This window comes from Lethenteron reissneri, chromosome 20 (genome assembly GCF_015708825.2).
Source record: "Lethenteron reissneri isolate LAM-NWPU_2019-01 chromosome 20, ASM1570882v1, whole genome shotgun sequence".
NCBI classification, from domain to species: domain Eukaryota; kingdom Metazoa; phylum Chordata; class Hyperoartia; order Petromyzontiformes; family Petromyzontidae; genus Lethenteron; species Lethenteron reissneri.
In genome coordinates this window covers 15,081,692-15,096,436 of record NC_083798.1, presented here as the reverse complement: position 1 = coordinate 15,096,436, position 14,745 = coordinate 15,081,692, and the positions used below count along the sequence as shown (strand labels likewise).

Genomic DNA, 14,745 nt, shown 5'->3' with positions numbered 1-14,745 from the left:
TACGTGCACCGATTAATCGATTCCCAGTACTCTACATGTTGCCACTCACCACACGCTTCTCGAATCATTGCGTGTGAAAATCGATTACTGTGCTGTATTTACAATACGTTATAATATTTTCAAACTATACCTTAAAAATAACTTCTTGCACGTTCCTCAATAACTGTTGCCTTGAAAGGAAACTAGAAATGGCCCTTGATCGCAGGGTGGTTTTTTTTTTGCTATTTGTGGTTGGGCACACTGCGAACGGCAGTATCACCAAACAATTTGTGAAAAATATTAAGGCAAACAAGCATAATAGTATCCACAAATCGATTAAAATCGATTATTACGACCACGTCAGGGTAACTTGACAGTCATCTCTGCAGATCGAAAGGGCACCCCCAGTGGCAGCTGCCCCTGTGGTCACAGAGGTGACTGACTGTACGTGCACCAGCAAACGGGTATTCGTCTGCTAGCAGGGGACGATGATTATGTACATTTATAACCATATTCACTCTAACCCACGATTCAAATAAATGCTTTTTTCTATCCACTACCAATACACGTATCGAACCGTGTACGAAATAGTCTACAGTAATTAACCATACAAACGAGATGGTTTAAACGATAAGAGAATCAATTGTTTGTTTTATTAAATCGTGACTCTTGATTGTGACAATAGATTAGAAACACGGACACAGACAAATACAATGCAAATGCCGAAATTCATGGTTGATGGCATTGATGCATGCTGGGAATACACCGACAGACCAGATAGAGGAGCCACTTTGGACCACGGAACAAATATGAGTTCGTCATTAAACATTTTGGAAATCTACTTGTTTATCCAGGAGAGCCACACTGCTGTGGAGGACTCTTTTCACGAGGGCCATGCACTGGGTTTTTATTTTAAGGTAGCCAATTTCGGAGTGTTTATACAAGAGGGAGTAAACCGGAGCATTCTGAGACAACTCACACACGCAAGGGGACAACACTATCCCTGTATATATGGAAGCAGATGGCGATTAGTTCACTTGCTGTACTGCCTTCTGGTGAGCCAAGGGTATGGGGCACCTTGACGCTGAACCGGACGGAGCTTTGCAACATGTGTGATCCACCATCACTGCCTCCACAGTGCTGATTATACCACTAGAGACATCAAAATGACTATTGAGAAAAGTGGGCGTGGGCAAGACACATTGTTGAGAGGGATGACAGATGTACAAAAATAGTAACAGAATTGCAGCTTAAGGGGAGAATAAGCCCGAGAGGATAACCATCCTGGAAATGGATGAATGAGATCCGTTCATGTGCAGGAGCTTAAAGCATTGCAGGACCTTTAGGGATATAAAGTTGTGGGAAGGCCTTCATCTAGCAGTGTATCGATCATGATGGAAGGTGATTAGTAAGTAAAACAATTAAATTATAATCAATTGTCTTAACAATTTAGCCCAATTAACAACTGGGAACCCAGTAACTGACAATGTCCAGCACAATCACAACACAGTGCACAGAAATAAAACTCTCAACGCAGGTGATGACCCATAGATATCGTTACCTTTTACCGGTGGTACAGATATTGAGTGTGCATGTGGTGCAACTGAACAAGAGCCGCACGGACCATGGACTCAGGCGCTGCGCAAGAGGGGGAAATTTGGACAGGGGCTCCCAATTTATTCCTTTCACCAAGACCCATGCCAACCACAACTACGCCACTGACGGAGATGAAGTCTAAAGATATGCTACACAGTTAGTAGTTTCCAAATACACAAACGATCTTGAGTTCAACTGTTTTAGTATATAACAAATTCATGATTGCATTGTTTTATGTATCGGACTACATATCTGTAACATCACATAAAAGGGGCAAACATCGTAAAAACTTTGTAGCAAGTAGCATATTCAATGTCTCAAAGTGAATTCAATTGCGTCTTTAACCTGCATGTATACAAGTGTAAACAAGAGGTTAAAATACAAGTAGCATGGCCAAGATTGAAATGTGAGCAGTTGAAAGGGGCTCTCAATGACAGATGCTGAAGATCTTAAAATATGGAAAGCATCTGTTATGTCCATCAACCCTCAGTTATGAGCGTAACACATGATATCCAGATCTTAAACTTGATATTAAAATCACAACAAAACGTGCGTTTCCGAAATACAGTAGAATGTATCGGTAAAGGACATGGTTACCAGCACTGTACATTTACATAGCCAAATACCAGCGAATTAATGTAGATATTACTATTATAATTGTCTGTATGCTATAACAGCATCCTTACGAAATGCTGAATAGAAATGTAAAATCTCGAGGAACAAACTGATGTACAGGCGTTCCCTCGCATAACGCGCCCCTCCCATTGCGCTAATTCGCAGTTACGCGATTCATATTTTAGGAACATACTTCACAGCTTTGAGTTTCAATTGTCAATTATACAAATTAAAAATTAACAAATATTTCTGATGGCGTCACCGTGGCATAGCAGCGCCCAATGCCAAGGGTTGGGCATAGATATATCTTTTTCACACGTGCTGCTGCAAGCAGCCCACAGACGTTTTCAAGAAGCCCTGAAGTTACTTCTTATTAAGTAATCTTTGCAAGTAGTAATCTTTTGAATATGATTTATTAAACTCCTTAATATTAACATTGCACAAAATACTTAATAAGTATAACATTTACACCATTGGAACCTCCTTTGCCAGTAGCAACATAAAAAAAACAATTATCAAGTATAACATTTATACGTATTTTGTAAATCCAGGGCGAAAACAATGCTATTACTTATATTTTCTTTGGAAACGCTTCCCCCCTTATAACATGTCTGTGGGAAAATAGCATTCGTACAGCGCTATTCGACTTAGACGCTGTTTTTCAAGAATGCCTGTCACGCGTTATGCGAGGGAAGCGAGTACTTCAACAAATCCAAAATACACTTATTGCACGGTGGGCAACGAATACTATAAACATTCTGCAGTTGCAAACTGCTAAGTAATCACATGTAATAGTGTCTACTTTGGCATTACTGTATTTTAATATCTGGAATTCAAATAACCACAACCCGCGGTGTGGGGAGGCCGTCATCCAGCAGTTGATTAACAAGTGCTGTTCATTGCTGTGTTTTAACACCTGTTATAACATGATTAAAAAAAGACAAAATATGGTAGAATCAAAGTCCTGTTATTTACATATTTTCATTAGTCATAAAAGGCTACGTTTTTGTATATGTGCTCCAAATCTGCCAATATTATTTTTTCACACCGTACAATGACATTCACACATGATGACAAAAAAGTGAACAGTCAAAATAAGCACAATTAAATTCTACAGATGTGGAGTGTACAGTCTGGCTGGAGTAGAACAAGGTGGCTTGTGATCACAACGGGTGGTCTGTGTTGCCTCGGGCGGATTTGACACGTCCTAATGAGGCTGGCGCGTCTGCCTCAATCCCCAGCCTCCCGGACTCTCATGGCACAGCAAGAACACATACTACAGCGTATTCATCCTATTTGTACAAATACATTAAGGAACGGTCAACATTTTCCTTATCTGCAGCAGATATTCACTAAAAATGTACACGTACACAATTTTGCTTTGTCTTATTTATTTTGAAGCATAAGAAAGTGTGATAAGTGAATGACGTGTTTTTCAATGCTTTCTATTAGTGTACATTTTTAAACCATATGGTGTGATGACTGCAGAATTACTGTTTGCAGAACGTTTAAAAAAATTGTTTAGAATAAGCGGCAGCTGGAACTTGGAAGCTGAGAGGTTGTATCTAAATCACAATGGTAAAATTACCGAGCACAACTGTAGGTTTTCATACACATTTACTCGTTTATCTATCACTCTTTGTGTAGTAATAATATTTACAAATCAGCTTCACATGATTCAACGGTGTTCTAACACACCATATGAAGCGTTAAATGGAATGGTGTTACAATATACGGCACTCATGTCAATGGGGTTGTGTAATAGTGCCCTCTCGTGGAAAGTCTGCTTTTATACCATGATATTACCAAAATCCAACTATATTTGCAATGCATATAGTATGACTCCAATAAAGTGCACTTTCATAACGAATTGCATAATTTTGTGGCTTTTCCCCTTCGGTGATCTATATATTTTGGACCGGCACGAAGTTGTTAATAAGCCAATTGTAATGGAAGAGGTCACATGATCCCAAAATGAGCTTGAAAATGCTTTCTGTATTCTTCCTTCAGCTCAGCGGGAAATGTCTGTCCACAGACAGCACACGCCGCTTCCGTCTCCTCTGAACACATGCTGGGCACATTCTGCAAAGTGATTAATTAGAAAAGGTGAACATTTAAATAATGAAGGAAATTAAAAAAGGTGTTTCATTATTCAATACATCCTTTCAAATATGAAAAGTATGTTTTAAAAAGATGCGTGCATAGAAAATACTCGGCACATTTTTATACGCCGATGCAAAAACAAGTTACCTGTATGATCAACCTCTGCAATGACTCATTGTCTGAACAGCCTCGGTTGATCAAAGTGAATGTGTCTTCCAGGGGCAATGGGTCTGCTTTTCCAGATACATTGCCCTTACTCCTGTAATGAACTGCATGTATATGGTTGCTGGGTAAAACCACTTTAATGGGAGAATGGGGTTCTTCTGAGGATTGTAATGGAGCTGTGGTAGGAGAAACAAAGAATAGTAAGGCAACCCGTTTTGTCATCACAAATGCAATAAACGAATGAGTCAAACATCTCGTGTATAAGTGAAGCATATCGAGGATGCACAAGATTTCCAAATCTACTTACAGAAACCAGATGTTTGCTTCTTTGCTGCCAGTTTTTCGAGCAGCCCTGATTGGCGTTTTGCCAATTGCTGTAACTTAGAAAACTCCTCACAAAGTTGGAAGTAAATGTCTTGCATTTCTGTCGAACTATAAAAAAGAACACAAGTAGAATAGAAGATAAAAAAATGTTTAAAATGTATGACTAACATTTGATGTAGCCCATTAAACTACCATCACAATTGTGTAACCATCATCGTGTTTTTAGCAACACACCATTTGCTAATATTTTCACTTTACCTATTGGATGAGATGAATTCTTGATCTGTTCGTGAACTTTCAGTTGTAAAGGAGTTAGGAACCTGCAATTTGAGTCGCTCCTAATTGCAAATAATAAATGTTATATTTAGACAACAAGGAGCAAAACAATATTTTCACAATCACATTCTGATATATAGTATATATCACTATGTAGGAAATTATGTGGTACATCTAACAAATGCTTCAGCAATGTACATCTGAGTTTTCATACTTTACCTATAACATATGCAATATTAAGCATATTTAATTGTGATAGAAATTAGCTAAAGACAAAGCACATATACATTATAATGTACTCAGAATGTGGGTCATATTGTGATCATATACATATACAATGTGCACAAGGATGCTAAAAAAAACGGTTACTAAACATTTTTGCTGTATTGTTACAAGACAACAGAAATAAGAACATGACAAGGACAAAAGTTCTTCTAATGTGTTGGCATGTCCCTTACCGTGAGCTGTAACTCTCTGTTGTGACTTGCCTCAAGAGATTTCTCCAGCTCCTTGACCTTGCTCTCTAGCTCACACACTTTGCTCTGATGCACCACCTCTCGATGCATGTCCACCTCAGGGGATGCAGCAAGAGGAAGAGACCTTTCCTGTGTTTGGGGACTGTACAGCTGGTCCCTTACTGCATACACACACACGGCACATACTGAGTACAGTACTTAAAACATGCGTAATGCCAATATAGTGTGCGCTACTATGACTGTTTATAATATATTGATTAAAAAAACTATTAGGTTACAATTGGTATGAGGATACATACATTTGAAACTGCATCAGCAAGAATACTATACACACATCACTACATTAAGGAGGACTGCACAATGTGCAGCAACAATTTAAAAACAAGACAATTTCAAGCAGGCTATACAACAAATAAGGTTGCGGGCAGCCGAGGGGTGTGCACCAGAATACATCATTCTTCTGAACTATGTTTTCATGTCGATGCTCCCCGCCTGTACTAACCTGCACTGACAATCATGGTGAAATATGGTCAAATAACCCAACATGACCTGTATGGCATGGGAAGGCTCTCATCCAGCAGTAAATTGACAAGAAGGCTGGACATGTGAGTGTTCCGTGTTGAGTGAGAGTAAAACTCGCACCTCTCAATGTCTCCGTCTCTGTCACCATCTGCAGGAGCTCTACCTCCCGAGCTTGCAGCTGCTCAACAGTCTTCTCCACCTCCATCTCCAGGCTCTCAACTTTTTTCTGCAGACCATCCACCTCATCGTTCTGTCAATGGCATATGTTTACCATGATGCATGCACAAGCACTGACAACTCCAATTTGACTGCGACAGTATAATAAAAAAGAAATCTTACATTTTTAAACGAACAAACACAATTTGTACTTTTATATAAAATGTCCATGTGTAAATAAATACGTGAAAATTTAAAACCAGTAAATGTAAGTCAGTTTTATATGTACTATTAGCTAAATCTTTAAGTGTTTACAAAACTGCTTTCACTTAATTGTTTAACAAATCTAGCACTAAGTACAGTGAAATCTTTGCAAATAAAAGTCTGCTTGCTTCATGTGGATGTGTTTACAGGGCCTATTTCCTTGATTTCCTGCAGGTAACCTTTGACATTACTTCAGACTAAATGAAACCACAACATTAATCATTCAGGTCAGTATTAAATGCTAACATGCAATCTATGAATGTTAGTATATTAGCTCATAAACATATAACAATTTGTTATTTGTTTCACTTAGTCCATGGTGCACTGCTCTAGTAATCTCTGTGCAGTCATTTCACTGAAGAATGGATGAATACACTACTTAATAATGAGCGGACAGGCAAGACAATTTTAGAATTTCCAAAATAAAAAACACAGTTGCATGCGCACTGCATGTAACCATTCACATCAGCGGAGCATTACAGTTTGAAAATGCATGGCAAAATCAAAGACGTACTTTTGAAATCCATGCCAGTCATGGCTAACACGTAACATTGTGCCTGGGAAAATCAGCTGTAGACCACATGTTTCAAGGCTTACAAAGGGAAGCTTGATGTTGAGCACAACGAGACAAGGTGCCATTTATGTCTGTGTACCGTCAGCTAAGTGCCATTAAGGAAATAACTGAAAAGGCCCGATGAGGAGCTTAAGAGAGTAATTTTGGTAATAACCGAAAAATGGCTTAAACAGGGTTATTCTTTGGCTCACAACAGACTAGTCTATTTGTGCCCAGTTGAGAAAGCATTTTTATAACCTTTACACTCGTGTTGCGAATGGGTGTATGTTGTGTATGTGTCACCACTGTTAGGACGACTGACACCAAATAGATTGCAGTATTTCATAACTGCATGGAACAATACTTTGCAAAAGTTTAATTTAATCTGGTTATAAACATTTCATATTTTAAATGTTTTAAATGGACCGAGTCTTGTTTCCATGGAGAAACCATAAACATTAAGGTATCAAAGGTCTGGGTCTGAACATGATCTATTCTCCACACAATAAAACTAGTTTTAATTTCTAATTTGTATTCAAAGTACATATTTTCAGTCTACACTCCTCCCTATCATGATATCCAAATCATATATGTGGGTGTACAAAGTGTATTATATCTGGTAATCCATTGCACTGCATCATCACCAGCCATTCAATCCACGACTGCATGAAGGCTTCCCCAAGCCATTACCATCGCCCACAGTCTTATAATGTAATAAACCATATATCAACTGCATATGGGCTGATTTCTTCACTCCATCTCTTTGGTGGACGTCCTTTTGGAATTCTTCCCTCTTTGGCTGCCACTGCTATTAGTCCCGAGCACCAGCTATCATCCTTTCTAGCAAATTGTTCTGCCCAATTACTGTTCTTAGCAGTCAATTTGATGGCTCGAACTTGCATATGTCTGTAATTTTGGAAAACTGGCACGGAGATTCGCACACTGTTCTATGAATCTGGAAACCTGAGCTCAATTCCTGACCATGGCTAAGATCAGTTCTGAGTGGTATCCGAGCCGATCCTTGAGTGCCCACCTTCACCAACTCACTTGGAATAGTGTGCAGTGTAGCCAAACATCCCCTGTGACTGCCAAGACGAAGGGAGGCTTTCATACAGGAGTGGATTGATAAAGCGCTGCACATCATTATACAATGTGAATATGTTATCTCATCCATGTGTTCATTTATATATATTTCGGTATGAAATGAACTACATGCAGCATGCTTTCTTTACCTTTGCCTGCAGGCTCTTAAACATCTCTTTCTTCTCCAAACAGTTATCATGATATGCTTGGTAGGCCTTGTTTAACTGCTCACTCACATGACCATTTTTTCCATCGCCAGATACCATTCCATTCTTCCCCTACAAGAATTTCAGAATACATTTTTGTTCAAATGTAGCATAGGCTATGTCGCAATGTATGATGACGCTGCAACTGTACTGTATTTCCTTGTTTGTAAAAAATATCTACGCAGGCACATACTTGTATGCTCTCCCCAGGACAATGCTACTACGATACATCATCAACTATTTGTCTAATAATACAAAATGGGTCTTGATAAGATTACATGAAAAAAATACCAACAACATCAAAATGCCAATAATTATGGCAAGCATGAGATTTTTACTAACATGATTTAAATAAAGTTCCCACACCTTCCTTATCCCAATATTTATTATTTTTTCTCATCAACAAATCAGACAAAATGCTATACCAATGAACAATTGTCTAATGCAGTTTCCCAAATTCCAGTCCGAGCAACCCACAAAGGTCAGACTCTTGATGATTAAATGAAGCTTTTTCTCGGACATACGGGACATGCTTCCCAATCATCAGGCATGTGCAGCTTATAATGACTTCATCTGCATTCATATGGATATAAATACACGTGAAAAAAGACCATGGTGGGTGATAAGGTCAGGATTATAGGACACTGACCGAATCTATCAATTTACAAATACGCTTTAAACACAGGGCGAGGAACAAAACTTGAGAACCCTTCTTGGTCTATCCAACACATATGCGTTTGATCGTGCACGCGTAAAGCGGTATACCTGCTGCAGATTTTCCAACTGACGAATCTTGATGTCCTGCGTGCGCACAGTCTGTCTCAGGAACTGGTTCTCTCGCTCGGACTGCTGCAGGCGAGTCTTGAGATCTCCGTATGCCACCAGCAGCGCGCCATGCGAGCCTAGCCTGTCCTCGGACTCACTCCTATGCGAGAGTCCCTGTGATGGCGCTGGGACTTGCATGGGTAGGCGCAAAGGCTCCATGCCAGATGACCCTTCCATCTTCTCGCCTTCTAGCTCAGTCTGGCTGAGGATGGAGATGTCATCGTCCGAGCTGCTCTGGCTCTCTATCATGATGGTGCCGGTGAAGACCCTCTCGTCTTCGCAAGCAAGCCCTCCTCTACGTTTTGTGCTCAATGAGGAAAAGCAGTGTCCTGGGCAGAACACATATTATCGTTGTAATTATTAACATGATAGGTACTACGAGAAAATAAAGTTCTCCAATTGATGACGCTCCGGTGGAGTGGGCAGGACGGTGCCGTATCTTAAAATAACACAAGTAGCTATTTACATTATTACTTTTAGTTTTAAAACGTAAATTAAATAACTACTTGACCGCATTGGCAGACACCAGGAGTCGACCTGGCTTAAAAAAGTGGCATGAGCAGAAACATAATTGTCAGCAAAACGTCGGACATAATGCTGGAAAACACTGTACAACCCGAAAACACACCACAGTGATATATATAGCACAATTGCGAAAACCCACGAAGTAGAGTAAAGCGGGTGTTGACGGATTGATAGGTCATTAACAGGAAATAATTCAAGGGTTTAAAAGGTAGTATAGTAATAGGTTTTTACCCTTTAAACTGGTACAAAACTGACACCTTTATACAAGGCATCATGTTTGCAATAACCACAACACAAGCAGTCAAAATGCAAACAAAAAGAAACAACTGGTAAAGGAGGTCTCATAGTGTAAATGGTTTAAAAGGTGATATTTCACAGTTAAAAGTTCCTTGAATACTCCATGTGTACCATACACCGTTATCAGTAGGTTTATTCTGTATTATAGTAACTCTCAACTACAAACATTCTGAGGAACAGAAGAGGCTTTGTTAATTTAAAAAAGCCCTAAGATTAGCAAAGTACGAACAGTCGGTCAGGTTGTTTAGCCAAGGTGGTAACAAAGCAGTCCGAAGTCGACTTTGTACGAGTAAAAAGGTAACTTGCTGTGAGACACTTACATCATTTCTTGCAAAACAGATCGATATAAAGATGGCATAAGCTATGCAACACAGACGTAAGGTGAATCAACACTTTAAAACATTTTCCGACACCTTTTTTTGTACATTCTACACCGTGCATTACTCATTTCTTATCTTCGATCCGGCCAGCTGCTTGCAAGTCGGAAGGTCATGAGTTTTCAATCCTGGTGCAGGTGAATGACTTGGACCATCATCTTCTCCGGGGTCGACAGACACAAGTAGTGTGGAGGGCCACTTTGTGGGGAAGTCAACAGTGGTCGTCCGCTGGAGATTTAAGGCATATGGCATTTCCACTATTTCGCTCAGAATTGTTAACATTAGTGCTCGTTTGAGCAACACATCACTTCCACTTTTCTCGAAAGTGCCATAATCGATTCAATTCCTACACGAGCACAGCATTTGGGTGATTTTATTTCATAAGTAAATCTACAAATTGCGTATGGCCACGCAACAATTTCAGGGCAATAGTGGCTCACGTACAGCCCACGTGTCAATTCACTGCTGGATGAGTGCCTCCCCGCAGATCGTGGGTGCTATTTGACCAAACCTCGCCACTCTTGACTTAAAAGTCGCTCGTGTCTGCTCTATCAAAGGTTATCTACACCACAACCTGACCAAACTAGAGAGGCGCATCTCGCTAACAGTGTTTATTTTAAATGTTATAGCAAACAGATTACACCCCACGGGGTCCCGTCCATTCGATCAGAATTGGCGCAAAGAGGGCCCAACAGTCGTGAACGGCCGCGAACCCCCAAAAATGCCACAGCCGTTTCGTCGTCTTCTTTTACCTTCAGCTCCGTGACAACTCAGCCAATGCCCTCGGCCTTCCTCCTCCCCACGTCCCACACAGAATCACCCGCGGTGTGAGCGAGTTTCCAGCCACGAGAGACGTGCAACTCACACGAAAGGAGAATTGAGTGGAGATGGCGGCGGCGGTGGTGGCGGCCGCTGGATCGCCCAGGCTCAATTTCGGCCTCCGTTCATCGTTGCACAATTCGTACGACGATTAAAACAAAAAAACACCGCGACAACGGCCACGCGTATGTATGTGTTTTTGTTGTTGTTGTTGTGAGCAAAAAAATAAATCACCCCCTTCTCCATGAAAATTGTAGCATTCGCGTGTGCGAGAGGGCATCTGGATGCGTCGCTTCCTGCTCACGGGCTTGGCAGGAGGCCGCGGGTGTCAACACGTGATTACCGCACGCTGTCGAAACAACGCGCAGCGAATACAACCCATTCTGTCTCTCTTCTCTCTCTCTCTCTGTCTCTCTCTGTGTCTCTTTATTTTATTTCCCTTTTCTAAATCCTTATATTAAGTTCTTGCTTGCTTGCTTGCTTACGACCGTGCAAATCTTTCGGTCGTTTTTAACCCACTTCCCGTGATCCAATCGAGCTGACATTTTGCACACAGACTCGTTGTGCGTGACAATTTATGTTCATGCAAATTTTTTTTTTCAAAATTATACACTGTTTAGGGAATTTTTTAAAAATATTTAATTACCAATTGCTTAATGCTGGCAGCCATCTCAAGCCAGAGGACGAGAGGACTCTAGCCGCCACGCATATAAAGGATTTAGAGTGAAAAACTTAGTTTTTACGAGTAAATTTTTTTTATTATGAAGAAACAGCAAGTGGGCTTGGGCAGTACACGTTGCTAGAAAGGGATGATGGCCTATGGTCAAGAATAAATAATAGTCGAGTGACAGCCGATGGTGGGGACGAGCCATGGAGACGGAACGATGGCATTATCTTGCGTGCAGATGCATCACGAGGTTTAGATGTCTTTGGATGACTATGGGATTGGGAGACCTTCATCCAGCCGCGGATCGATCATGGCTGATGTTAATAATAAGACGAAATGTGCAGCCCAGAGAGAGTGGAAACTAAACTGATCTCGAACCACCTTACATGGACACTATGAGATCTCTTTTACCAGTGGCAAAATATAGTAGTAGGTTTTTACCCTTTTAAACTGGTACAAAACTGACACCTTTATTCAAGGCATCATGTTTGCAATGACCACAACACAAGTAGTCAAAAAAGCAAACAAAAATAAGCAACTCTGATAATGATAATAATATGCACTGTCCTTGAAGTTGATTGGTCCACACCCGAGACGGCTTTCTTTAGAGCCTTGTCCCCATTGGTGTTGGACCAGATGACACCAGAAGGCGTACAACTCAAACACAGTGCACTGTTTGCTTTTTTGACTACTTGTGTTGTGGTCATTGCAAACATGATGCCTTGAATAAAGGTGTCAGTTTTGTACCAGTTTAAAAGGGTAAAACCCTACTACTACCACCTTACATGGCTTTCACTGAATGCTGATGGGCGTTTAACGTGGCTGATGATGACATACCTGGCATCCCACACGGATTGCCCGTAGCTTTGTACATGGAAATTTAGTTTTCGAGTCCATACGGCGTACAGTCAATAGGGCATTTATCTGTTTATTGTGTTTCTCCCTTGCGATGGGACTTTGTATGATGAACGTTGAGATTTATAAAGCCACGGGGTGACCAATAATGTCTGAATTGGTCTGTGATAAGTTGGCACTGATAAGGGGTTGACAGGTATGCGATGCCAGTGAATTCTCGCTCCCCTTATACATTACAATAGCACGCATAGTGACGTGAGTACATTTTGACACTCATCAGCCATTACCTGTAACGTGTTTGTCCACGCCGTATCGATTTTTAGAGCATAAAAAGGCCTCGTCGCTCAGAAATCGGCCACGTTGTGGTTTTGGATATTCTTTTTTCGCGTGCGCCTTTAGCCCCGTGAGTACGGTGCTGCGTCAGCGTCAGCCCCCCAAGTTCGTCATTGCTGGGATTTTCCCGTGGCCTTAAAATAATAAAAATACCACCAACCCCGAAAACGTACGAACTTGCACACGCACACATTGGCACAAATCAACAACAGCACCGAAAATAATTCGAAACGCTCGGCCACGTTCGATTTCTATGAACGAGTTTGTGCGGATTGTGATGGCAATCGCAGAGGGTCTGTTTGATGTCAGGTTCTATTCTGTGGCAGCAGCAGCAGCAATATGTTCAGAAACTAAATGCCAATCTTCTTGGTTCTTTCGGTGAAGTCACGTAGAAGGGAAATAATAAAATAATAAAAATACAACATAATAAAATACAATTCTCACGACGTTTCGGCCACAAGGCAAGCAGCCGTCCTCAGGTGAAGAACAGGGCTGTCGGAAAGACAGCGTCCGAATGAGTTGTGGCCGAAACGTCGTGAGAATTGTATCTTATGTTAAATTTTTATTATTTTATTATTTACCTTCTACGTGACTACCGAAAGAACCAAGAAGATGAATCCCTGCAGTCACGAAAGCTTTAAATCTAAATCTAAATGCCAATGTCGAGAGGTCTTGCTCGCCGCGAAGAGGGCATCCCGAGAAAGTTCGTGGAGTTTTTTAGATATTTCTTCTTCCGTTAATGAAGACGTGCGCATCGGTCTGTCACGTTTTCTTGAAAATAACGAATACCGTCATTCATTTGATGTCAGGTATAATCCATAGACTCGTATACCGATGAGTCCATCATCATTCACGGTCAATCCACTGCTGGATGAAGACATCTCCCCACGCCATCACCACCGCCGCCTCCTCGCGATTTTGCGATGGAATCAGTTTAAAACAGGCTTTCGGGACCAATATCCATAATAGAGTTGTATTGGGTTATTTCGTGTAAATATACATTTGTTGTTAAACCCGCCACTACCCGACAGCCAATTTTCTGTTAACGTGACAAACCTTACTAATTGGCTGTGTCGGGTGGTGGCGGGTTTAACGACACATTTATCTTTTACACGATCTAACAAAAAAAATACATCTGGATGATTGTATTCATCGCTCCATCTCCTTTGTGGCCCGGCTCTCCATTCCTTGGCTACAACTCCTTTCTTATTCTTCACTATCGGTCCCTGGCTAGTCAGCTGAATTAGTTTAACCAGGTGAGAGAGAACTCACGAAACCAGCTAGACACTGGTACTTTAGTCTCATTTGTTTTTATTCCAAAAAGGAATCAAACAAATAAACGTTGCTTGGTGGCTCCCTCTGCTGTACATTTGCCTCGCTTACAATTGACTAAGTTTTGGTAAATGTACAACGTGTAAGAATGCATTTTCCAGATATTAAAAAAAATCAAAATAGGTTTTGACCCTTTATGGCAATGAAACAGCAGGTGTTAATATGTTCAAACACCAAATAGAAACCAATACCTGTCAATACATCCGGTTTAGCCACATTCTTGTACAGGCATATGGCATACAGCCGTTTAAATACGGGCACATTTTTGTCTATTTATTTGTATTTCTCCCTTGTGATGGGACTTTGTAGGATGCACTTTGAGATCTATAAGGCAACAGGGTGACCACTAAGGTCCGAATTGGTCTAAATAAGGTAGGCACTGGTTGATAAAGGCTTG

At 40.8% G+C, this 14,745-nt stretch overlaps 1 protein-coding gene across 4 annotated transcripts; it reads right to left on the bottom strand.

Annotated features, from left to right (window-relative positions):
- Positions 1-3,564: 3,564 nt before the first annotated feature.
- Positions 3,565-11,488, bottom strand: AZI2 (5-azacytidine induced 2). 4 transcript variants are annotated; one of them, XM_061555078.1, is made up of 9 exons: positions 11,095-11,488; positions 9,084-9,472; positions 8,262-8,390; positions 6,177-6,306; positions 5,517-5,695; positions 5,041-5,120; positions 4,766-4,890; positions 4,441-4,634; positions 3,565-4,272 (listed from the first exon to the last, which is right to left on the bottom strand). In XM_061555078.1, the coding sequence occupies exons 2-9, from the start codon at positions 9,390-9,392 to the stop codon at positions 4,150-4,152; spliced, it is 1,269 nt and encodes a 422-aa protein (XP_061411062.1). In that variant the 5' UTR covers positions 9,393-9,472; positions 11,095-11,488; the 3' UTR covers positions 3,565-4,149. The 4 variants fall into 4 exon arrangements, with proteins under 4 accessions (XP_061411062.1, XP_061411065.1, XP_061411063.1 ...); XM_061555081.1 differs by having other exon boundaries at positions 5,547-5,695; XM_061555079.1 differs by having other exon boundaries at positions 11,208-11,488.
- Between the last annotated feature and the right edge of the window lie 3,257 nt (positions 11,489-14,745).